Below are 26,523 nucleotides of genomic sequence, written 5' to 3' on the forward strand. Positions count from 1 at the left end.
TCTGCCTCCCTCGTGGTGGGATTAAAGGCCGTAGATGTGTGCCACCACTGGCCGGCAGTTTTTTATTTTTTGAGAGAAGGTCTTTAGTTGCACATTCTTATTTTTTAAACTACTGGTCCCTTGTGTCTTTGTACTTTGTACCTCGTCTCAATTTTGTATTTGCTACTTAGGGAAGGTTGTGTACCTGTAAACCCAGGTAGGTGCTAAATACTTTCAGGCTTGGCCAAAAGCACCGTTAGTTAACCAGGCCATCTCAAAGGTCAACCATACCAAAGCTGGTTTAGAGATCTGCCTGGGATTAAAAGTGTCTTTACCCTTATGGCAATTTTAAGCCAGGTATGGTGTCAGATCTCCCCCCCCCCCCCTTACCCCAGTCTTGGGAGTCCTGGAACTGTGGACCAGGCTGGTCTCACAGAGGTACCTGTCTCTGTTTCCCATGTGCAGGGATTAAAGCCCTAAGCCAACACCACCACCTGGCCAGCCTAGGTGGAACAAGGAGAGTCAGATCAAAGTAAAGTTCAAGGTTAGCCAAGATATCAGATTCATCTAAAAAATAAATTGACGAAACTCAGCAGTCTGGGAGGCAGAGGCAGAGTTTGGGGCCATCTTGATCTACCAGAGTTTCTGAAGAGCCAGGACTATTCATAGAGAAACTCAGTCTTTAAAAACCAAAATAAAGCTGGGCAGTGGTGCATGCTTTTAACCCAGCACTTGAGGCTAGCCTGATCTACAGAGCTAGTTACAGACAACTGGGGAGAAAACCTGTCTAGAAAAACAAACAAAAGAACTGGTGGCGCACGCCTTTAATTCCAGCACTTGGGAGGCAGAGGCAGGTGGATCTCTGAGGCCAGCCAGGTCTCCAAGGGCTAGTTCAAGGACAGGCTCCTAAGGTGCAGAAACCCTGTGTTGAAAAACCAATAAACAAAAAACAAAGAAAACAAAGCAAAAAAGGACCAACCTGCCCCCCCCTAACTTTAATGATTTGATTAGGGTAGGGTGTGATATTGACAGTTTAGGAATACTCAGAAAAAAACAACAGTCTAGATACATTTATAAAATACTCAAGCCAGCTGGGCGATGGTGGCGCACGCCTTTAATCTCAGCACTCGGGAGGCAGAGGCAGGAGGATCTCTGTGAGTTCGAGACCAGCCTGGTCTACAGAGCTAGTTCCAGGACAGGCTCCAAAGCCCTGTCTCGAAAAAAAAAATGCTCAAGCCAACATAAGGCAGGTGTGGGATGGAGGACATGGGCTAAGGAGATTTTTCTCCCTTCTACCCGACTGGAACCAGTGATCTTGGATTCAGTTGGAAGAAGTGGCTCCTGTGTCACGCTGGGATGTGTGTAGTTAACTCAGTTTTGTGGCAAAGCCTTAGCAGTTCCTCGTGGCCGAAATTTCCCTGACAGCACCTTCATATTTTCCGTCCCACAAAGTGGTTTTGATCACAATTAAAGTTCATGGTCAAATTACTAATAAGAACGATGTGGCTGACATCAAGTCAAGGTTTCTCATCCGTTTTTTCTTTGGAGTTAAGGTTTGTTTGACACCCTTTGGGCCGAGTTAAGGCTCCAGGATGCTACCTCACCTGGATGATCCTTCTGGCTTCTGAAAACATTCATTTTAGAGACCCCCCCCTTTTTTTTTTTTTTTTTTTTTTACTCCAGAGGGTCCCATCAGGAAATAGTGAGGCCCGGGGGATTCCAACACTCGCTCCTTTGACCTAAGAAAAGGGGGAGGGAGTGTGACCGGGATTTTGGGAAAGGGGAGGGAGTGACGAACCGAAGGAGGAAGGGTCGAGAGGAGTCCAGCTCCGGTTTGGGAAAATCCAGCTCGCGTTTTGCTTCTCGCTCAGCGGTGCAGGGTCCAGCCAAAGCTGAGCCCCAGCTACACTCCTTGAGGTCTGTCCTGGGGAGACTTCGCTACTCTGGGGGCTGACCTGGCCGGGAATAGCCGTGCATTCCGCTCCTAGCACCACTTTGTGCACGCTGCAACTGGAGTTTCAATTCCGGGGTCTGCACTCGCCTCTGGACACCCTCTCCACTCCTTAGTCATGCACCTCTACCTGCCTCTCCACCGCGGACATTGGGGGAGCAGCTGCCCACCCCGGGTGTTTGGGCCCTGACCGAGCCAGATGGTAAGTGTCCATCCAAGGCCCGCAATCCCTGGCACACGCCGGAGCCTAGACTCCGAAGTTGTGCGGACGGAGACCAACTGGAAAGTTTGCCCAAGGGCTAGTGCAGGCTGGGAGCAGGGGAGACCCGCGCTGTCCTAGGATCCAGAGGCCGCCTAGGGTGAGCTGGGGCGGCCGCAGAGGGCGTGGGTGCGGGGAGAGGGCGCTAAAACTCCGGCGGGACGGGAGTTTGGGGGGCGGATCTCTACCAGGCTGGGACTCCGCATCCATTGATGCCGGGTGATGACTCGTGGGCCAGCTCCTCGCCGCGACCTCCTACCCCGGGCCGCCCGGGTGTTTTGTGGCGGGTAGCTAACAATGCCCCCGGCGGGGGACCTCCAGCGCTCCCCAGAAGCTTAGCCGCGGTTCCAGCGGGTTCTCATGGGGATTCCCCCCCAGTTTCGGAATCAGCCAGAAATCTTGTAGAGGAAGCGCAACTTTGGCCTCCGGGAGGTCCCCGAACTGGTGTTCTCAGAGCCAGGCACTTTGAGAAAGTCCGGGTGTCTCAGCCCGCGGGGAGGCGAGAGTTCTCCCCAAGTAGGGACGTGTACGAGCTGTCGCGTGCAGAAGTGTCCCGCGTTCGAGAGCGCTCCCCTTCCGCGGAGGGCGGCGGTGGGAAACGCTAGGGACTGGGGACTGTGCAGGGGCGCCACTGTGGGAGTGCAAGGGACCACAAGGTTCGGTGAAGGTTGGCGGGGAGACGGGAGGGTGAGAAGTATGTACTGGGGTGGGAGAGTGTGTTGCCGGGAGTTCCGCAGGGTCTGGGGTCCTGGAGAGGGAACCGAGGGTGTAATGGCAGGGAGTGAGTGCCAAAGACAGGTTCGTGCTGCACGTGAGCTTCGGGTCCTGCCCCCTGGGCTGTGGGACCACCGCCTACTCCGCGGGGTAGGGAAGAAAATCTCCGATTCTCCTGGGTGGTGTTCACGCCTTTGATCTCTGCACTTGAGAGCGGAAGGCAAGCGGATCCCCCTGAATTTCAGGTCAGCCAGGTCTATGAGTTCTAGGCAAACCTGAGCTATATAGTGGACCCAGTTTCAAACAAACGATAAGGCAACTAAGCTCACCTCCAGGGTTTCCCCACAGATACACTGGACCAAGTCAGGAAAGAACCGTCCCAGCTCTTGTGAACTGGGAGGCCATTTCTGACTCAATAAAAGTTAAATGTGTCTCTGAGAAGCCTTAATGCAGAAGACAGATAATGCTGAATGCCGGAATAAGGATTCCCAGCACTGGAATAACCCCACCACCTACTCATTCTAGCGCTCTCAACCATTCCATCCAAGTGAACCAACTAACCTGAGCGCTTTGTCACTTAAGCCTCTCGCTATAGCCCCTCCCCCTAGGCTTTAAGTTAGTTACATTTCTTCAATTCCTTGATGACAGGTTAGTAAAGAAATGTTTGCAGCTGAGCGCTCACCGGAGGGATGGGGGCGCCGGAGAGCAGCCCCCCCCCCCCAACAATGGCTTCAGTTTCTTTCTTTTTTTTTTTCCGAGACAGGGTTTCTCTGTGGCTTTGGAGCCTGTCCTGGAACTAGCTCTGTAGACCAGGCTGGTCTCGAACTCACAGAGATCCTCCTGCCTCTGCCTCCCGAGTGCTGAGATTAAAGGCATGCGCCACCATCGCCCGGCTTGGCTTTAGTTCCTTTAGGGCCAAAACAGTTTGGAAAGGATGCCTAACCTGATAGAGAGCAAGAATTGTAACTAATTAAGCGGCCTCATAAAGTTTAATGTTGGTAGATCAGCCAATATTATTTAATTAAAACATACTCAGATGATAGACATTGTGGTTTCCTAGGTTATGGTGTCGGTTTTAAAGAATTTATTCGAGAGACAGTTTCACTCCAGGCTGGCTTGAACCTTACTGGCAGAAGCTGGCCTCGAACCTGCGACTTTAGCCTCTTGACTCTTGGGACCGCAGACCCATCCACCTGGTGTCTGTCCTGGATTTCAGCCTGCTGCTGTGCCCACCCCCCCACCTCAACCTCCCAGGGATACAGCTGCCTCACTTGTCCTCCTGCGGTGCTGACCGACTTCAGATTTTCCCCCAATTAAACGTTTTTAATTAGGGTCTTATTTTCTGTTTTAATTATAATTTCAATCTTAACGCATTTGGAGGAATAGGATAGAGTCTTTGCAGACTAGTAGGCTAGACTTCAAATTTTAATGAGTTAACTATTGCTCTCAGGCCTGCTTCCCCAGAAGGGGTGGGTCAGAGGTTTGGAGACAACCTCTTTCCCCTTTGTCTCCCTTCCTTCTGCAATCTTCCTTATCTAGTTTGTTTGCCCTCCCCCACCCTGGACACATCCTTCCTGTCTCCTTCATTTCTTCTCCCTTGTCTTTTTTTTTTTTTATTTAAACCTGTAGGCCATTTGAATCTCCTTGTCTCCCCCACTCTACCTCTGGTTCTCTTCTGCGAACTTCTCACATCATTCCTGTGAATTCTTGGCCTTGCTCAGGCATTTGGATCTCTTCTCTTTCTTTGGTAATTCGAGACAGGGTTTCTCTGTGTAGCCCTGACTACCCTTGAACTCACTCACTCCGCAGATGAGGCTGGCCTCTAACTCACAGAGATTCTCCTGCTTCTGCCGCCTGAGTGCTGGGACTAAAAGGCCTGTGCAATGACCACCCAGATACTTTTTTAGTTTTCTATTACTTCATCTTTTATCATAAAACACTGATCCTTGGTTTTTACTCACCATCTTTCTTGCTTTTGCATGGGTCTTTCTACCTCCATTTTCCCCCCCTTCCCTTTTGGCTCTATTTGCCTCCGTGGGGTGTCAGGGTGTTTTACATATGGAAAGAGGCTGCATCTGCTGGCTTTCTGCTGCTTCCCCTGAGCAGCCTGTCGAGTGCCCCGTGCTTTCAGATTTCCTGTGGCAGCGAACTGTCTGGGAACAGTCGGCAAACACTGGCCCCTCCTTCCTTTCTACGTAGAATTTAGTTGTGGGGAAAACCCCGAGCTCAGTGGCAACTTTTTTTTTTAAAAAAAAATGTTTTAAGTCTTTCATTCTATTTTGGGCGAGCGAAGGTGCCTTTAAGTTCTAGGACAGAAATCAGTTTGCAAGTAGCCCTAGGCATGCAAATAATGCTTTGGACCACTGCTGGTAGCAGGAAGGACTGCAGTGTAATTAATTTCAAATTGACATCTGGGCTCAGTGGTTACATCCGTGCTGCAGCCACTGCCTGCCCAGGGGACTTCCAGAGAATCTGAAAGAGGAGGGATGGACATTGAGAGGAGATTCTTTTCTTGATTCAGAAGGGGTTTCTCTGTGTAACAGTCCTGACGGTCCTGGAACAAGCTCTGTAGATCAGGCTGGTCACAGAGAACCACCTGTGTCTGCCTCCCAAGTGTTGGGATTAAAGGTGTGCACCACCACTGCCCCCAAAATACTTTTATTAAAAAAAATAGTTAAATACTGTTATTTTTAAAAAGTATTGAAAAATCTAAATATTGAGGCACTCTTTTGTTTTGTATTTTGAGGCAGTGTTTCTCTAGCAGCTGTGACTGTCCTAGAACTAGCTCTTGTAGACCAGGCTGGCCTGTCGAGGCCACGTTTTAAACATTTAATCTATTGACTAATTAGACTAGATAAGTTTATATCATGGTGGTACATACCCACAATCCCAGCACTTGAGTGAGGTTTTGAGAAGGATTTTAAGTTCTTGACCGAATTTGCGAGACCCTGTGCTGGGTGGGAAGACCAGGCTGGGCATAGCATGTTCCAGGTCTTGAATTCTACCCCAGACCCCATGTTTCATGTCTCAGATATGTTGGTTGGTGGCTGTCCTGGAACTCCCTCTGTAGACCAGGTTAGTCATCAAACTCAGAGATCCACCTGCCTCTGAGTACTAAGGTTAAAGATGAGTACCACCACCCCCCAGGCTTTTTTTTTTTTTTTTTAATGTGCATTAGTATTTGCCATGGGTGACGGGTCCCCTCAAACTGGAGTTATAGTTGTGAGCTGCCATGTAGTTGCTGGGAATTGAACCCAGGTCCTCTTGAAGAACAGCCTGTCAGGGCCATTTCTCCAGCCCAAGGCTGGTTTCCTCCCAGGACAATTGGAACTTTTGTCCTATATTAATTGTATTAATTACACACATGTTTCTCCCTGGGCCTGCTCTGTATTTTTTTTCCTTTTTTTAAAATATTTATTTATTTAGTATACAATATTCTGTCTGTATGTCTGTAGGCCAGAAGAGGGCACCAGACCTCATTACAGATGGTTGTGAGCCACCATGTGGTTGCTGGGAATTGAACTCAGGACCTTTGGAAGAGCAGGCAATGCTCTTAACCTCTGAGCCATCTCTCCAGCCCCTGCTCTGTATTTTTATTAAAGGTGGTACCGAGTGTATTTTCTTAGACATCACTATATTGCATTGATATACTTGGATAAATCTGGAGGGTAGGATAAAACATTCAGAAATACCGAAACTTCTTTTAAGGATTAAACCTAGGCCTTTGGACAAAGGCAAAGAGCTTACACTGAGCTGTGTTCCTAACTCCTTTTCCTTTCACTGTGAGGGTTGGACAGGCCAGTGGAGCTCACTCTGGGCCATGGATTTTCTAATCTGCTTACCCACTCAAGTAGTGGATTACAAAGCCGGGCAGTGGTGGCGCATGCCTTTAATCCCAGCACTTGGGAGGCAGAGGCAGGCGGATCTCTGTGAGTTCGAGACCAGCCTGGTCTACAGAGCTAGTTCCAGGACAGGCTCCAAAGCCACAGAGAAACCCTGTCTCAGAAAAAAAAAAAAAGTAGTGGATTACAGGCCTATACTACCCAACCCGAATGATACTCAGTATCCTTTATTTTGTGTCTGAGGACTCTGCACATTTGTCTGCATCCCAGAGAGGACATCAGGTGTTTGTAGTGATCCACCATGTGGTTGCTAGGAGTTGAACTCAGGACCTTTGATCTTTCTTAACCACTGACCCATCTCTCCAGGCCCTGAAAATAACTCACCCCAAGTATCTGAAGATACCCTTTTTTTTTTTTTTTTTTTNTCCCTTTTTTTTTTTTTTTTTGGTTTTTCGAGACAGGGTTTCTCTGCGGCTTTGGAGCCTGTCCTGGAACTAGCTCTGTAGACCAGGCTGGTCTCTGGGAATAAAGGCGTGCGCCACCACCGCCCGGCTAATATTTAACTTTTTTGTGTGTAGTTGGTATGAAGGTGCCAGAGCCCCTGGAACTGAAGGTAGACAGTTTTGAACTGCCTTGTGGGTGCTGGAGGATTGAACCCAGGTCCTGTGGGAGAGCAGCCAGTGCTCTTAACTGCTGAGCCATCTCTCCAACTCCGGATTTTTTTTTTTTTTTTTTTTTTTTTGGCGATAAAGCTTGAACAGTAATTTAACTATGCTCTGAGTTTCTTAAGCACGTCAATTAAAAATAGCATTGTAAGCAGCTTCCAAAAGCAGATCTGGGACACCCTCTGGAGTACCCCGACTGCTGGCCCACATAAGATGAGTTTGAATTTTCTTTTCAGCACCTAGATTATATGCTTCTGTGTTTCTCAGTCCTGCTGTCTTGATGGGAGATTAAAAACTGTACCTTGACCCTGCTAAATTTGAGACTGGAATGGATGTCATTTCATAATGGAAACAGTTCTTAGGACAATTCTTGGCTCACATTGTGTCTGAGAATCTGTGCACGTAAGAGTACGGGTGTCCTCAGATCAAGGAGGTGTTGTAACTCTGGAGTTATAGCGCCCCCTATGTGTGTAGGCGCGCAGGTGACCTGCAGGATAAGCACATTGGAAAGATCACTCGGCTCCCTATGGTAGCACACGCAGGCAAACAGTCATGCACATAAAATTTCAGTAAATTATTTTTTTTAAAGAACAAATGCCAGAGCACACCTTTAATTCCTAGCATGAGGGAGGCGGATGCAGGCCGATCTGAGTTAGAGGCTGGCATGGTATAAAGGACAGATGAGGGTTTATTTTTTGTCTCGAAAAAAATAAAACAAAATATATGAGTGTTTGTCCTCCTTATGTACATCAAGTGACTGCACCCAGATGCCAGAAGATGGCATGAGATGCCCTGGGACTGAAATCACACAGTTGTGAGCTGCAATGTGGGCCCTGGAAATTGAGCCCAGGTCCTGAGCAAGCCATCCTAGCTCTTTTTTTTTTTTTGGACAAGATCTCATGTCATCCAGACTGGACTCATTCACTGTTGCTGTGAATGGTCTCTGGTTATCCTGCTGTGCCTCAATTTCTGGTATTGCTGGCGGGAGCCACTGAAACAGCTTTTTGACTTAGTACCCAGGATATCCCACAACTCCCAAATGCTGGGAATAGAAATTTGAGCCCTTCTGCCCAGTTAAATCTATCTGTATACTCTTTGACGGTACACATTCTATTGCTTAATTTTAGCGAATATCTTTCTAGTTGAGTACAAAGGACTAATAACAATGTTTTTGTTTATTTTAGACCAAAAACCTCACGTGACTGGACGTGGCAACGGCCCAGTTTCTCCTCAGAAGGAAGGCTTCCACAAAGGACCAATGATTCTGGGCCCTGCATCCTTGCATTGCTTCCCATTCTACAGCCATGTCTCGGTCCCGCCATGCAAAGCCTTCCAAAGCAGTCAGGACAGGTCTACAGAAGAAGAAAACGACATTAAAGCAGGGTGTCAAACATGGGGAGTCAGGGAAGCTGGACCCTGGAAAGCTGAACCAAGTAACTCAAAGAGATGGTAAGAAAGAACCAGAAGACAAAAGCCCCACACCACCCAGAAGCCTTCTGACCAGAGCTGGGGCAGCCAGAATGAATCAGGATAGGACCCAAGTTGAGAGTCCAGAGTCCTTAGCTGCCAGTGGGTTTACAATGGCTCTACGAAGAAGCTCTCTGATCAGGCGACTCTCCCAGAGCCCGGTCGTTACACCCAGACCGAAGAAAGTGTCACCTGCTAAGAGTGTTTCCAAGCAGCAGTGTCCTCGCGATACCCAGGATGATGAGACCCAGGATGACGTGGTGGCAGAGCACTCGGAAAATGATTGCATCCCCAGCCAAGACCCCACCGCGTCCCCGGATCCAGAGAACCTAATTGGTGAAGAGAGCTTGTGTTTAGTTGAAGGTGAGATCCAAGAGATAACCCAGTCTTGGCCTCAAACAATAGAAGGTTCCCAAAGCTGTCCTGCAACAGATATTCCTTCTGGGCCACTGGAAGGGACACACTGTGAAGGACTACTCGCTCTTCAGACATCAGATGTCAGCACATCCCCTCAGGAGTGTGCGCCTTTGTCCCAAAGATCAGCACCAGAAGTCACCTCTCAGAAAAACACTAGCAATCAGTTTGAAGACTTGGGGTCACAAGTAAACTCTCTTAAGCTATCAGATCCTCCCCTGAATCCTGTGGGAAATGAATCTAATTGCTTTCCCACCTCCAGTTTTAAGATTCTACCTGAATTGGACCTTAAAAACTGCATGTCTCTTGATGGGTCTGTGTATCCCACAGCTCTGATAAGATTCCTCTTGGCAGGCTCACAGCCAGATACACTTGGTGCTAAACTCCAAGAAGAAACTGGCAAAACTAACCCTGACCAAGGTGGATGCTATACAGATCAATATATATTTGGTGCTAAACCCCAAGAGGGACTACTCAAAACTAACCCAGAGCAAGATGTTTTTGGTGCTAAACCCCAAGAAGGAATCCTCAAAACTAACCCAGATCGAGGTGGGTGCTATCCAGATCAAAATACGTTTGGTGCTAAACCCCAAGAAGGAACCCTCATAACTAACCCAGATCAAGATATGCTTGGTGCTAAACCCCAAGAAGGAACCCTCATAACTAACCCAGATCAAGATATGCTTGGTGCTAAACCCCAAGAAGGAACCCTCATACCTAACCCAGATCAAGATGGTTGCTACCCATACCAATTTCTGGATGGCATTTCTGCCCTAGGACAAGCTTTCGGTGCTCTCCCACCTCAGTGGGTATTTCCTGGTGCTAACTTAGTTCCTGGTGAGGCCCTGGGCAAGGTTTCAGGCCTACCAGAGGATCTTGGTGCTATAACTATGCTAACCCAACAAGGAACTATGAATATGAATATGGCTGCTCCCCCAGATCTGCCTGTCTTCCTTCCAAACCCTATAGTCCCATTGGCTACCTACAGTACTCCTCCCGGGCCTGAGCCCCACAGCTTTGCCTCCTGTGGGCTTGAGGTCCAAGGTGCTATCCCTTTAACTTTGGACTCAGGACATGCTCCAGCAAACTCCGAGATGAGTTCAATACCTCCAGCAGTAGCTGCAACCAGTGTACAAGATGAGAAGCAGTTTTGTGAAAACCCTTCTCCAGTGAACAGGCAAGGGTTTACCACTGACCCTGAGAGTGGACTCCAGCATGCTCCCCTGGATCTTACCCAGGGCCCTCAGGCTACCTCCAGCAAAGTGGAAGGGGGGATTTCTCAGGTCAACACGGCCAGCTCCACTGATGGCAAAGCCACTGGGATGTCTATGCCAGTGTCACAGGCCAGTACCTCTTCTTCACAAAAATCCACACTGCCAACGGTGGAGAGGAAGAAACGCAAGCCGTGCGGGGTCTGTGAGCCCTGCCAACAGAAGACCAACTGCGGTGAGTGTACCTACTGCATGAACAGAAGGAACAGCCACCAGATCTGCAAGAAGAGGAAATGCGAGGTGCTCAAAAAGAAGCCGGATGCCACTTCTTTGGTACAGGTGAGGGAGTAGCCATGTGGGTGGATGTAATCTTTAGGGTTTGGAGACCCCGCCCCCCCCATAAAATGTTCATCTCCATAAATATCTCCAAGAATTTGTGAATGATGTCTTGTGGAGGAGTGATGCTGGGAATTGAACTTAGGGCTTCCAGCAAGCTCGGCCTTTTATCTTGATTGGTATAGTCAAGGTTGCGTGTAGCTAGGCTAGGATTACCATAGTCTCCAGCCTTGTATGAGGTGGCTCAGGACAGCCTGACACCCGTGCTTCAGGTCCTGAGCCCTGCACCTGCATGAATGTCTCAGGAAGGCAATGTACATGCCATGCCCCTTTCCCCTCAGTCTCCCAGTCTGATTACTTGAGTTTGCAACCTGGGACCTGCTGAGTGGAACCAACTGCCAAATCCATCATGTATGTGGCAGTCATGGGTCCACATGCAATGAAGGGTACAGTAAATTGGAGGCCAACCTGGGCTGTGCTGTGATCCCACCCCCCAAAAAAAGGTATTGTGTGAATTTTTAATTGCTTTAGTATTTTAACTTAGTTGAGATGGGCGGGGTATCTCTGTATAACAGCTCTGACTTGTCCTGGAACTCCATTTATAGACTAGGCTGGCCTTGAACTGAGATCTACCTGAATTCAGTTGCAGCACCGCCACGCCTAGCTGAGAATTTTTTTAAATTTATTAAAGATTTCTGCCTCTTCCCCACCGCCACCTCCCCTTTCCCTCCCCCCCCAATCAAGTCCCCCTCCCTCGTCAGCCCAAAGAGCAATCAGGGTTCTCTGCCCTGTGGGAAGTCCAAGGACCACCCTCCTCCATCCAGGTCTAGTAAGGTGAGCATCCAAACTGCCTAGGCTCCCACAAAGCCAATACGTGCAGTAGGATCAAAAACCCATTGCCATTGTTCTTGAGGTCTCAGTAGTCCTCATTGTCCGATATGTTCAGTGAGACCTGTTTTAACCCAGGCTTTTTTTCAGAACCAGGCCAGCTGGCCTTGGTGAGTTCCCTATAGAACATCCCCATTGTTTCAGTGTGTGGGTGCACCCCTCGCGGTCCTGAGTTCCTTGCTCGTGCTCGCTCTCCTTCTGCTCCTGATTTGGACCTTGAGATTTCAGTCCGGTGCTCCAATGTGGGTCTCTGTCTCTGCGAGAATTTTTGTTTTATGTATGTATGTATGTATGTATGTATGTATGTACTGAGACAGAATTAATTGTACTAGCTGAACTCCTGTACTTTTATTATATCAGATGTGCCAGTAGCTTGTTAGTATTATTTAATCTGAGCGATTGAATACGTATCATAGCTGTTAGCATGCTAAATATGGATTCTTCCAATGATTGATGTACCCAAATCCCCCCCCCAAGTCCCCTCTATTTGAGATTATCTCGAAATTAACTAGTACCTGAAGCCAGTGTATTTCTTGCACTGTCTGCACTCTGCGGCACCAAGTCCCAGGGGAGTCGCTTTTAGTGGAGAACTGAAGCTGAGCACCACTACCTTGATGATAGACATTAGACATTAGGAAGTTCTGGGGACCAAAGAGGGACAGATCAGTGGTTAATGTGCTTGCCTTCAGGTCTGACAACTTAGAGGTAGAGAACGGAGGTCCTGCGCTCGGCATTTGCACCATGATTTTTTTTTCCTTTCTCGCCATGATTTTTTTTTCCTTTTGCAACAGTGTTTCCATGTGTTACCTTGGCAGCCCTAAAATTCAGACCCACCTGCCTCCGCCTCCCAAGTGCTGGAATTAAAAGTGTGGGCCACAGCACTGGGCTCTAGTAAATGTAAAATTAAAGAAGTTATTTTGAGACAAGAGCTGGCCTCGAAGTTACAATGTAGCTAAAACCACCCTTTCTTTAATTGCTGATCTTCCTACCTCAGATTCCCAAGTGCTGGGATAGGTCATGCCCCTTGGCTTTGTTTTAGGAGACAATGTATCACTAGGCTGTACTGGTTGGCCACTAATAGCATTCCCCTTGCCTCAAGATCTGACCAGATGTGGTGGGCACACCTTTTAAACCCAACACTTCCAAGGCAGAGGCAATTCTAGAACAGCCAGGGCTACACAGAAACGCCCCGTGTTGGAAAACCAGGAAGAAGATAACAACTAGTCCAATAAGCAGTGTTCCTCCTCCAGGACCTCTGTTTTAGTTCTTTCCTTGATGCTTTAAGGATGGGTGGTGATTGGAGCATTGCAAGCCCAAACCCTTTCTTTCCTCCCCTAGTCGGTTTTGGTCAGCATTTGGCCAGGCTAGCCAAATGGGTGAACTCCTAGTTCACTGAGACCCTGTTTCAAAAAACAAGGTCTGGCTCCTGAGGAGCAGATTAGGTTGACATGACCTCTGGCCTCCATGCATGCTCACATTCACATACAGTAACTGGTCCTCAGGGGCAGCCAGAGCTCACCAGTTCTTCCTGTCTGTGCAGAAGAATTTTTTTCCCGTGTCAGAGTGCCGTAAATAAGCTGGTTTGTACCCTTGTGAAACAATTCTTGGTTTCCGTTGAGATAGCCATGACACAGCCATGTTCTTGTCCCCCTGTATTAAGAGGCTTTTGGCCTCGCCATTTATCTATTTACACTTTACAGCTTGTTTTTATATCATTTTATATGTGAACCTATTTTGTGATCAAATTTTCTGTTAAAGAGCAATGGTGAGGTCAAGACAGGAGGTGATGGGAGGTTGGGACAGGGCAAGGCTACAGCTGTGCCAAGCCATGGGATGTTGCTAGCTTGCCTATAGGAGAAACACAGCAAAATGTCTGCCTTTGTATGTGAATCTCTTAGGTAATTTGCAAGTTTTTTTTAACCAAGTGCCAGAAATTAAGACCATTTACAAAACACTTGCTTATTTTCTGCATACAAGTGTGGGTGCCAATAATGGAAGCCAGGTCCTCTCTGCAAGTGGAGCAGGTGCTCCGAAATGTCGAGCCAACTCTAGCTCCTTAAATTCAATTTAAAAGAAAAAAAAATTATTTTTACTTTATGTGCATCGATGTTTTCTGCATATGTCTGAAAGTGTCAGGTCTCCCAGAACGGAACTGCCATGTGGATGCTGGGAATTGAACCTGGGTTCCCTGGAAGAATAGCCAGTACTCTTAACCACCAAACCATCTCTCTAGCCCCTTTTTAAATTTTATTTTTGACAGTTTCTCTGTGAAACCCTGGCCTGAGAACTCAATTGGTTACATGTTGTCCTTTTGCCACAACATCAATATTCCATATTGAATTCAATTGACTTCTCAGGCATAGGCTTTTGTCTGCATTTATACAATACCAGGCTGGCCTCCACCTAGCTGCAACTGCCTCTGCTTCCCAAGAGCCACACCGCCAACGTGTAGGAAGCACCAACGTGTAGGAAGCGGAGGCTGGAGTTCCCTAGCCTGGGTTATAGGAGTCCCTGCCAAGTCAAGGAAGAACAAAAATGAACCCATACCTGGACTATGTCTTCATTACTAGCTATGAGTACAACTTTTAGATCTCAGCTGCAGCACTCTAACCTGGAAAAGGGATGGGGGGGGGGCAAACTACATGTTAAGGTCACTTTGGGTCAAATGCAGGTTCAAGACAGGGTCTGAAAGAGCCTAGGCTGAGGGCCACGAACTTCTTGGTAGTAAGTGTCTGGCATTTTTTTCGGGGGGGAAAGACCTGAAACCAACAAATACTAACAAATACTAAATACAGCTAAATACTTACAGAAGAGATTTATTTATGAAGGGTTCACAGGATAGACAAGGACAGTTTTAATTTCTTAGTCTGGTTAACAAATGAGAATTTTTTTCAAGACAGGGTTTCTCTGTGTAACCATTCTGGCTATCCTGGAATTCACTTTGTAGACCAGGCTGACCTCGAACTCACAGAGATCTGTCTGCCTCTGACTCTCCAGTGGTGGAATTAAAGGCTTGCACCACCATCACCTGGCCCATTTTTGTTTTTGTTTTGTTTGCTTCCCAAGTGCTGGGATTAAGGGCCATCACTGGCCTTCAAAAGAAAAAAAGTGTGCCTGTGTGGGAAAGAACAGACAGACAGACAGACAGACAGACATTGAACATGAACCTGGCAGAGGTTCCATTTAGATATTGGGTACCATACAGATATTGGTTGAATTCTGTGATCACAGTATGGAACTGTACGTATATAGTAACATTGGTATCTTCGTTTGATCTTTTTGTATTCATTATTTTGTTCACTTGGAAAAGGGTATCACTGTATCCTTGCCTGACTGGCCGCTTGCTTCCATCTTCTGGGATGACAGGTGTGTCCTGTCCAGCCAAGGCAACATTGGTCTTGAAACGGGTTAGTTTGCGCATTGAGTGTTGGGTCTTTCCAGTGTTGCCTTAACTCTTGACACACAAGCTGTCCTGCCAGGCGTTCTGCCTCCAGCTATTGAAGTAATGTGGGGGCTCCAAGAGGCCAGATGACTTGCCTGAGGCTGTAATTGATGGGGAATCAGGATGTGGCGTGGGAGGTCTGTTCAGCTCTTTGAGCCTGCAGATAAGCGGAATTTGAGGGCTGGAGGGGCAGAACCCAGCCACAGCCTGGTTGCTGGAAGGAGATGTGTTGGAATCCTAAATTCCTTTTCAGATATGTCTTCCTCGCTATTCCTTAGAATTGGCTGTCCAACAAGTCCAAGGGATCCTCGTAATGTCTGCCACCCCAGTGCCAAGATTACAGCCACCCGCTTTCTTTAAAAATCCTATATGGGGTGGGGCGGTGCTCAGGGTTCACTCTGGAGCCTTCAGCAGACTAAATGGACTTTCTTCATCACCAGACCTCAGCAGTTTGCCCCCTCCTCTCCCTTTTTTTGACAGGGTTTCTCAGTGTTGAAGCCTTGGCTGTCATGGAACTTGCTCTGTAGACCAGGCTAGCCTCTAACTTGAGAGATTCACCTGCCTCTGCTTCCCGAGTGCTGGAGTTAAAAGACATGTGCCACCCACACCCAGCACCTCAACAGGTTTTTTGTCTTTTTTGAACCCTTTAGCTCCTGACACCTGCAGGCTATCCCTAAAGGGATAATGCAAAATGCTAAACATCACCCTTCCGGATGTCCAGAAATGGAGCAAGGAGTAAGCATGTCAAAGGCCTTTTTTTCAAAACTGAAACCATTCAGCTGAGTAGCCCTGACTGACAACTAGCCTCAGGTTCATGAGTGCTTTTATTTCCATATATATTACTCGTGTGTGTGTGTGTGTGTGTGTGTGTGTGTGTGTGTATGTATGTATGTATGTGTAGATCACGTGTGTTTGGGTGCCTGGAGGCCAGAAAAGAAGGAGAGGCCAGATCCTCTGTAGCTGAGCAATAGATTGAGAGCAGTCTAGAGTAGGTGATACAGCGAACCAAACTCAGGTCCAAGTGCAGCAAACCTTCGCTCCAGCCGCTTATTTTAAGGACTTGAACCATATAGCATTTCTAGACCTGGGGTAAGAATGGCAAGCTAGTTTCAGTGTCTGTGATTGAGTTTGGGACCTTCGGGGGCTGTGTGAAGCCATAAAGGGAGGAAGTGGCTAGACTGTAGAGAGGACTGCCAAGGTTTTCCTAGAACCACAGTAAGTGGACAAACTGAACTGTAGTCCTGGTCTATTGCTTTGTGTGTGTGTGCGCGCATGGACACGCTCACAATGCTTATAGAGGTCAGAACAACTTGTGGACGTGGTGCAGGTGGATCCTAGGTGCTAGGTAACTCAGGTCCACGGGCTTGGTGGTATGTGACCCTCCACACTGAGCCATCTCAGTGACCCAAGCCTGACCCAAGCAAGCTTTTTTTTTTTTAAAAAAATATTTATTTATTATGTATACATTATTCTGTCTGTGTATGCCTGCAGGCCAGAAGAGGGCACCAGACCCTATTACAGATGGTTGTGAGCCACCATGTGGTTGCTGGGAATTGAACTCAGGACCTTTGGAAGAGCAGGCAATGCTCTTAACCTCTGAGCCATCTCCAGCCCCCCAAGCAAGTTTTATTGATATAGATTCTAGGTTTTCTTCTTTCTTCTGGAGAGCAGCCTTGCACTCCTGATCCCCACTGCCTTTACCTCTCAAGTGCTGGAATCACAAGGGTGCAGCACCGCGCCTGGCTTCTACCTACAGATTCTACAGGAGCCACTTGATTTGGGGGTGCTTCTCTGAAATCTTTGTATGCGAATGTGCCATGGGATTCATGTGGAAGTCAAGATAAATTCGTGCCATCTGGCTTGGCAGCAAGATGGCCATGGAGCCGTCTCCCTATCCTGGAATGGGTCTCAGTTACATGCACACATGTAACTGCCTGTGTGCATGCCTGCCTCTGTGTGTGTACAGGTGAGTGCAGAGTTAGATCGGAAGCCACCTGGCATGGGTACTGGGAACTGAGCCCATACCCTGTAAAGAACACGCACTCCCTAAACACGTCTCTTTCCCCTGAACCTTTACTGAACCTTTGAATACCTTTATTGATTGCTGATTTAACCTATTAAACTTCCAGCTCTGAACTGAGCTGCACATCTTCAAGGGGCTGGCACTGGAACAGACTGCTATGGGATTGGACAACCTGCATCCTCATCCTGCCCCAGTGGTACTGGGAGTGGACTTCGTGTAGCCCTGGGCACTTGCATGAACTACTTATTTGGCTCAGATGAACTTTGCCTTCATTAACTAATTTTTCAGAACAGGTACTGGGATAGCTTTCTTTGAGGTTTTGATTTTTTTGAAACAGGGTTTCTCTGTAGCTTTGTAGCCTGTCCTGGAACCAGCTCTGTAGACCAGGCTGGCCTCGAACTCAGAGATCTGTCTGCCTCTGTCTGGAATTAAAGGCATGCACCACCACCACCTGGCCCATTTTTGTTTTTGTTTTGTTTGCTTTTTGTTTTTTTTTTAGGCAATCTTGTTATATAAAGCTGTGGCTGGCCAGGTATTTGCTACCTTCCAGGCTAACCCTGGAATTCAGTGTAGTGCTTCTACCTCAGTTTCCCCTGGGTGCTTCAATTGCAGACTTGTGGACGTGATTTTTTACTTGAGGGTTTAAAAGCTCCAGAACGGTAGAGGCAGTCAAAAGTGCGGTCACCTTGTCTAGCTCCTTTTAATCTGAGAATTAAAAACTTTTTGGGTGGCTGGGCATTTTTGGGAATGGTGAGAGTGAGAAATCTGGGAACGGGGGAGTATGGCTCATTAGAACATTTCCTTAAAACACATAAGTCCCTGGGTTCAAGCCACAGTACTAATAAATAACTAAATAAATGGGAAATCAATGTACGCCGAACGAGGAAAGTGTGCTTTCGTGGCAGCCTCTGAGCCTCGGGAGGGAGGGTGACGGAACGCAGGCCTTCCGGCCCGCACTCAGTTCCGAGTTTCTGGTTGTGGGAATCTGTTCCGAATCCAACTGCAAGTGGAAAACCCATTTTTGGCCTCGCAAGCAGGAAAGCCGTCCTGCCAATCCTGCAAATGTACTGCAGAAACTTTGGCCCCAGGAGGCAGGAGCATGGGCTTGCTTCCCAAGATCTGTGCAGCTGTCAAGGTGGCTGGGGATGGGACTGGGATCTGTCACTGTGCAGCTTTTTGGCAATGACCTTGGGACCAGCCCAGCTTGACACAGCCACTCTGGTCCTCTGCCACTAGAGTCTTTGCGGCTGTTTGCAGAAGTGCAAGGGGGCTAGCTGGAGAGAGGCTGCTCTTCTTGGTCCTGCCTTTTCTGGTGTCTGGCAGGTGTCATGTGGTGCCAGCTCCTGATGGCTACCACCCACTGAGCATGGGTGAAGTCCAGGTGTGTGTCTGTCTGTCGGGTTGCAGAGGGCTGAGGTGGCATGTTCACCCCTGGGTGGTTTGACTATTAAAAGGTGGTGTGCAGGCAGGCTTGGTTGCATGCGAGGGTGGAGAGGAGCCAGAAACACCCCTTTCCCCCAAAGCTTCGGGTTGGAGTCTGCCGCGGATTTCTTGGCACTGAAGGTCACCAGTTTACACTCAGCCTCTAGGCACTCTAGTCACGGAGTGGCAAGTGTATTTTGAAAAAACGCCACCCTCCTCTCCATCCATCCAGTCCTGTTTCTCTTCTGAGTGCCTGATTGCTATTTATTTTTTTTTAGTCCGACTTTATCGTTGGACATTTATTGACAGAAATCAAATCGTTATCTGGGCCAAGCGCCCCGCTCCACCGCCGGCTCCACCGAGGTGTGGTTCCCAGGAATGAGACAGGCAGCCCCACTACAGCTGAGCCTGTGCTGTCCTCACGTAACCTCCCTTCCTTCAATATCGCCAATATTTAGTCTTGCCTTATAAAGTCAAAATGCACAATACCTTCCCGGATTGCTGTGAGCTCCGATGCCCCCTTAGGCTCAGGGCTATCTCCTGCCGGGTGGTACAGAGCAGCGCGCCCCTCCCTGCACCAACCTGCCCTGGTGCCACCCAGAGGTTCCTGCTCAGGGAGACTCCGCCATCGATCCGATGGTGGCGACCTGGGGGATTTGCGAACATTGTCTCTTGCAGAAGCCTCCTGTGATTTCGGTGGCGGCGACCAGATCCTCTGTAGAGAACTCCATGTCGCAGCTTGTGGCTGCCTGTGTCCTGTGGTGAGAGCCCAGCCTCACAGAGATCCTTTGTCTGGGATAGTGCTAGGCTGCGAAGATCACTTTGGAGTCTCTAAGCTCTGCCTTGCCATTGGCTGCACTCTTTGTGGGGCTGTTTTTGCAAAAGGCATGCCCAGCACGTCTACAGTGCTGGCAGGCCAGGGCTGCCTTTAAACACCATGATAATGATACCAAAAGCAGTTTGCAGAACTGCTCTCTGTGGAGGCTTCCTCTGCAGAAGCAGGCAAGATGGCTACCTTGTGGGCTTCGCCGTGAAGAATGCAGAGTCTAATTAAGAAAGACTTTTAGGGGGAAAGGGGGCATTTCCCTCCATCTTTATTTATGCAAGGTTGTTGATTGTTTTTCTTTCCATTGACTTTTAAAGTACATTTTTACATGGGCTCTTCAGGAACTGACTGATAAATATGTTGGTGGTATTAAAAATTAAGATATAAGTAGTTTTAACATAGAAGCAGCAAAAAAATTTGGGGGGGGGAAGGGTGGGAACTGATATATATATTATATAACATATATATATCATTTTAATGGAGGCTCATATTTCAATTTTACTTTTTTTAAATTTTAGGTTACAAAAGAGAACAAGAGACCCCAGAGGGAAAAGAAGCCCAAAGTTTTAAAGGTAATCAGCTGTTGATTAAATGATATTATCTTTTTCCATTTCATTAGTGTTTTCTGTCACCTGAGGGTGAATTTGCAGTACAGTGGATGCATGGATTTTCACTCAAGTCTCTCCTCCCTTCCCCCTTATGTCCACATTAGCTTCCTTTATTTTCAGCTTTCTAACACGTCTTACACGAAGGGAAGTTTATATGCAAAGTGTTGAGTAATTCCTTCTCTAGCTCTCTGTGTGCCATCCGCACCTGTCATTGCACCCAGTGGACTTTAGCTCCTTGGTAGAGAAGTTGACAGCTATGATTCATATTATGACAATTTTTTTAAACATGCAGAAAATACGCTGGTAAAATCCTCAGAATGGGGGAAGGGAAATGTCCTTAGGTTTTAGCTGAACTTCAGCTAAACTCTAAATGCTCAATATGAAGTGTTCAGTATGTCATCCTTAGTTTGAGCTGTCATAGATGGGAAGGAATCAGTTGTATAGATTGCATGCTGGTGCAGATTGCATGCTGAGAGTTCAGCTGTAACCTGATTTGGACGTTAGCTCAGAATCTGCAGCAGCTTTGTTATTATGGTATTTGGAAGAGTTAATTTAAAGGCCTATGGTCTCACTAAAAGTTCAAGGCTAGGGTAAGCCTTAGCCTTGCAAACTGCTTCAGGTTTAAGCTTTCTTTACAATGCAGCAATACCATTAATGCTAGCAATCCTTTTAAATGTAGAGGAAATATTAAGCAGTAAGACTGTTGATCTTTAGAATTGTATGTTTAATGTAAAGGGACTTAAGTAATCGTAGCTTTGTGTCTGCAAAGTTTTAGGACTCCAGCATGCTGAACCGAGGCAGATTCTGATCTCACTGGCTGCCCTGTTGTGTCAACTAGAAATGCTGGCACTGAGAGCCAGTCATTGCCTTGCTAGCTAGTTTCTTTGACCACCTTGAGGTTTCTGTTTCCTGTGTGTGCACAGAAAGGGCATGAACATCAGTCATTAAGACGTGCTTACTAGAAAATGACCACAGAGTCAGCAAACTAACCGGTAGGATCTGTGAAGAGTGTAACTCATGGCATGAGGCCCGGACATAGCAAGTAGGGAATGTTTGTAGGTACATTAAACCATCTTCTTATGATCTGACTACCCACAACTTCTTAGGCTTACCTCCCAGCTCTAGACCAGACTATCGCTGACTTTAAATCCCTCTGTTGAATGATGTGGGGTTGTGGTTGGTGCACCTGTATTCCTAGCCCTTTGGAGGTGAAAAGAGAAGGGCCAGTCTCACCTGGCTAGTGAGTTTGAGGCTAGCCTGGATTACTTGATTGTTTTGTTGTTGTTTTTAATAGAGAGGGTTTCCCTACCTTTCCTGGAACTTTAGCCCAGGCTGGCTCGAACTGTGACAGACTTTTTCTAAAAACCACAAAGAAGCAAGTTTCGTGTTGGTGTACATGAATGACTCATAAATGGTGGGCGTGTGTGCACAAGGAGCTCATTCTGGTCCCTGAGTTCCATCCTTGGGGTGTGTGTCATTTAATTCTTATGTTTTGTTATTCTGTGCATGTCTGTCACCTGTTACCTGTCAGAAATACATGAAGCCTGTCTGTGAATCGCCCAATTCCTTCTGGCTCAGGGAGGACAAAATTCTTGCTTCCTAGTCATCAGTTGGTGTCTGAATAATAGAGGATTACCATAAATACTGCTTGATTTTTTTTTTTTTTTTTTAAAGTCTTGAATGAAAATCTTTGAGGTTGTGGGGACTTATCTTAGACCAGGTTGGCTTCAGGTCTGTCTGCTCCTGCCTCCCCAGTGCTGGGACTAAAGTGCACTGTCAGCACCTGGCTAAAAATGTTACTTTGAATTTTTGTATTTCTGTTTTTGTTCTGTGCAAATGAGTGAAGGTAACTATGGAATCCAGAAGAGGGCATCAGATCTCCAAGCACCGAGTGACAGGTGGTTCTGAGTCACTCGGCAGGGGTGTAACTAAGTGCCCTGAATTGCTGAACTAACTTGCTTCAGTACTCTTATTCAGTACTCTTACTGTTTTTACTATTGTTTTTGTACTTTTCACACACACACACACACACACACACACACACATAAATTAATTTTTTTTCTTTAAGCTAGACTCTCACGTAGCACAGGTGGCATGGAAGTTGCTGTGTTGCCCACACTCACCTCAAACCCCAGATCTTGTCTCAGAATTCTGAATGCTAGAATTTCCAACATGGGCCAATATTTCTGGCTAACCTGAATGTGCTTAATGTTGGGATTTAAAAAGTTTTTTTTTCCCCTTTGGATTTTCTTTTTTGTGGTTTTTTGAGACAGGGTTTCTCTGTGGTTTTGGAGCCTGTCCTGGAACTAGCTCTTGTAGACCGGGCTGGTCTCAAACTCACAGAGATCCACCTGCCTCTGCCTCCCAAGTGCTGGGATTAAAGGTGTGCACCACCACCGCCCGGCTCCTTTGGATTTTCTGTTCTTTATGGAGAACTTTCTCAGCCCTAGTGGCTTGTAACCAGTGGCATATGTAGACCAGGATCTTCCTGCCTCTGCTTCCTGAGTGATGGGACTTCTTATTTTATTTTAAAAATGTCTTGTGCAGTGATTTTGGTCTTATTCAAAATGTGTCCTGTCATGTGTATATGTATGCATCTATAGAAAACAGCCTCAACTCATGTGTTCTTTGGCATGAGATGCAGGATTTAGGGGTAGTGTATCTCAGGTTCTATTTGAGTGACCCCTATTCAGGGGCTCAGTGGTGGGACTCTGCAGATGGGATTGGCCACCTCTCAGGTGGCATTATGCCAAAGACCTGTTTCCCTGGGCTTCACTCTGAGCTCTTAGTCCTTCATATGGTCGGGTCACCCACCATAATGGATGGGGCAAATGGCTGATTTTCTGATTTTTTTTTCCATATATCTTTTTTTAATTTATTTTTCTCTTGAGACAAGGCCTCACTACGTAGATTGGATTTCCTGACTCTGCCTCCTGAGTGCTGGGATTAAAGGTCTGCGCCACCAATGCCTTGTTTTTTTTTTTTGTTTGTTTTTGTTTTTTTTTTTTGCTTTTGGACCAAACCAGGATTATGGAAGTAGTGAGTTTGGCGGAAGTCAAGCCCACGCTAGTGTTCTCACCTGTAAGTCTAAAGCCGTCTCAAACCAAGTGGGTCCTCTTCTTTCGTCACCAGGGGATATTTTCCTAGTATCTGGTTATAAAATATTATTGAAGTACTCCCATTATTTGAAATGTCCATTGATATTAAAACCGGGAAACTGTCTTCAGAAGCCACTTCTAAAGTGATCTTCTATCAACCTTCCTTGATGATGCTGATAAAGGAGAGACACGATTGAGGTCTCGCATGGAGAGGACATTGGGCCTGTGTCACACTAGCATGTAACATGTATCTGTGCATGCATGGAAGCATGGTTTCATGGCACAATTTTCAGAATATTGCCTCATTTGAATGTTCCATAAAGGTTTCTTTCTGAATAATGAGTATATACAAAAGAATGGGGCCATAATGGTGTGTTTGTAGTGCACACACACACACACACACACACACACACACACGGAGTCCAATGTGTTTCCTGCTACATCTTGGAGATAAAAGCCTAACAAGGAAGGGCGAGCCAGAAGCTTAAGCAAGTGAGTTATAAGTTGTGCTCAGTATTTGGAAGTAAGGCTTGGTGCTTTTTAGGTTTTTGTTTCATAGTATTCTGACACAGGATGCGGGTGGCTACCAGAACATTTAGTTGTAACTGTGAGACACTATTTCCTTCACTTGTTGATTGTTACCATGTATTCTAGGGATATTACATAGACTTGGTGCCTTTTCTTTTTGAAACGCTTTATAATTTTGATACCTTTTTATGTACTATAAATTAGAATAAAATAGTGAAGGATTTCTCATAAGTACAATTGTTTGGTGGTTTTTTTTTTTTTTTTTTTTTCATTTTTCCAGATAGTGTAGCCTTGGCTGTCCTGGAACTAACTCTGTAGACCAGAAAGGCCTTGAGCTTCACAAAGATCCGCCTGTCTCTGCCACCTAAGTGCTGAGATTAAAGGTGTGTGCCACCATCATGAGGCTCTTTTTTTAATTTTAATTTTCTGTTTGTTTTGCTTGCATGTATGTCTGTGGATCCTTTGTTACTAGAGTTACAGTCAGTTGTAAATTCCCATAGGTGCTGGAATTGAACCCAGTGCTCATAAGCATTGAGCCGTCTCTGCAGCCCAATGTTAAACCAGGCAGGGTCTCTTTGTAATGGTCCTAGCTGTCCTTGGACTAGCTCTCAGACCAGGCTAATCTTGAACTCTCAGAGATCCACCTGCCTCTGGAGTTCTGGGATTAAAGGTGTGTGCCACCACTGCCTGGCTCATTATTTACATAAGGTGGCAGAGTAAAGGGGGTGTTGGGGAAAAGGGGGGTTTGGAGGTGCAGGATGAGGGATGACACTGTCCTTTAATCCCTGCATTCAGTGGGTAGAAGCAGGCAGATCACTGGGTGCAGCCAACCTGGTCTGTCGAGTTAGTGATGGGACAGCCAGGGCTGTTAAACAGAATCCTGCAGTAACAATTATAAACAGAATCCTGCAGTAACAATTATAAACAGAATCCTGCAGTAACAATTAGACTGCCTGCTCTACACAGTTGAGACCTCAGTGACCTTAGAGTTGCCTAGGGATGTAATTCAGTCTCAAGAATGCTTATTGCATTCCCAGCCTCACAACCTGCAATACTAGTACTTACATCCACCACTCAGAAGGTGGAGGCAGAAGGCAGAAACAGCAGGTTCCCGGTCTAGGCTGGTCTGGATTACATGAGACCCCGTGACACACACACACACACACAGCAAGGACAGAATACTTTCAACACAGAAAGGGTGAGAGAGAGAGAGAGAGAGAGAGAGAGAGAGAGAGAGAGAGAGAGAGAGAGAGAGAGAGAGAGTTAGTTCAGTGTGGTCACCCGGCACAGACAAAGCCTTTGCTATGCAGGAAGATTCATTCACAGGTACAGACGGGGCTTCTGGTTTTCATACCTAGAACTGCAGCAAACCATTTTGCCTAGAAATGAGCAGACCAATTTCAGGGCTCAATTCTCACTCAGGCAGCCCACGTGTAACCATTTGTTCATCGCTGCGAAGTGGGCGTTTCTAACCTGATGCAGGTCCAACTGTGTTGGCTTGCACCTGTGCCCCAGCATTGGCAAGGCTAAGAACAAATGATTGCCTTGAGGTGGAGACCAACCTGGCAACCTGAGAATATGGCTAGCCAGGCTCAAAACCACTCTGTCCATCCTGTGATTTCTAGGAATCTTGCAGATTTGGAGTAGATACAAGGCAAGTGGGGTAAATGAGCTGCAGGAAATCTTCATTCAGACCCTTCCAAAACAACAAAAGAGCTGTCATTTCTTTCTGGTCCACAAAAAAACGTGTGTGTGTGTGTGTCCACAAAAAAACGTGTGTGTGTGTGTGTGTGTGTGTGTGTGTGTGTGTGTGTGTGTGTGTGTGTGTGTAGCCCAGAAGCCAGTTCAGTGCCTTATTCTTCCCCAACGCCCCCCCCCTACTTTTCGTGGCATTGAACCTGGAGCTCCCAGATTGGCTAGGCTGGCCAGCCAGTGAGCTCAAAGAGTCAGGCTGTCTCCAAGCCACATGTCTCCTGGAGCTATTGTTTCAGACATGCTTGCACAACAAGCACCTTAGGATCTCAGCTGGCTCCCAGCCGCTGTGTTTGTTCTGATAATTCATGATACCTGAGGTCACCTTCCTTAGCATCCCCCACATAGTTATCATAATAATTCAACCGTGAGACATAATTTCATTACTCTATTGGCTTTAATTCATGTTCAAATTGTAATATCTATAGTATTTAAACTTTTTAAAATTATATTTATTTGTGGGGATTGGCTGTGAGCCACCTTGTAGGTATCAGTTTCTGAAGCATCAGTGCTGTCTCTTAGGACAGTTCATTATATAGTCTAGCCAGTCCTAGGAGCTGAGGCTCCTCTTGCCCCCACAATCCTTCTGCCTTGGCCACTTTATTGCTAAGATTAGAAGTGTGCAGCAACACACACAGCTTGGAATGCTCTTCAGTGATGGAATTATTGTTGTCTTTTGTTTTTTTCTAGACAGGGTTTCTCTGTAATAATCCTGGCTGCCCAGGAACTCACTCTGTAGACCAGGCTGCCTCAGCCTCCCTAGGGTTGGGATTAAAGGTGTGTGCCACCGACTAGCCCAGAGAAATTATTATCACCTGTTGTTATCAGGTGATAAAGGACATCCTTGCTATCTGGGACATTCCAGTATTTCTCTTCCTCAATCCCAGCAACCCTTGTGCCTGCCCTCTCCTAGACTGAATTTGTGTTCACATGGACGCTAAGGGTTACTTGAGTCCTCTATTATGTAGGGCCCAGGGATTAACATAAGCCGGCTGTTTTAGTGCCACCAGGAACCTTGATCCACTAAACCATCGCACTAGATTTATTTTGCTCTTTGATATCATGTTATTCCTGCCTGTGGGTAAGGTCTTTCTGAGC

At 46.9% G+C, this 26,523-nt stretch overlaps 1 protein-coding gene across 3 annotated transcripts in view; it reads left to right on the forward strand.

Annotated features, from left to right (window-relative positions):
* Positions 1-1,822: 1,822 nt before the first annotated feature.
* Tet1 (tet methylcytosine dioxygenase 1) overlaps positions 1,823-26,523 on the forward strand; it is a 51,851-nt gene continuing 27,150 nt past the window's right edge. The window contains exons 1-3 of one of the 3 annotated variants that reach the window (XM_050142515.1): positions 1,823-2,132; positions 8,595-10,841; positions 19,958-20,011. In XM_050142515.1, the coding sequence (XP_049998472.1) occupies positions 8,715-10,841; positions 19,958-20,011 (2,181 nt within the window). In that variant the 5' untranslated portion in view covers positions 1,823-2,132; positions 8,595-8,714. Of the gene's footprint in view, positions 2,133-8,594; positions 10,842-19,094; positions 19,375-19,397; positions 19,721-19,957; positions 20,012-26,523 lie in introns of those variants that run through there. The other 2 variants (XM_050142540.1, XM_050142531.1) reach the window with 2 other exon arrangements.

This window comes from Alexandromys fortis, unplaced genomic scaffold, assembly GCF_014885135.2.
Source record: "Alexandromys fortis isolate MF-2015 unplaced genomic scaffold, M_Fortis_MF-2015_v1.1 scaffold_9, whole genome shotgun sequence".
Taxonomy (NCBI): Eukaryota; Metazoa; Chordata; class Mammalia; order Rodentia; family Cricetidae; genus Alexandromys; species Alexandromys fortis.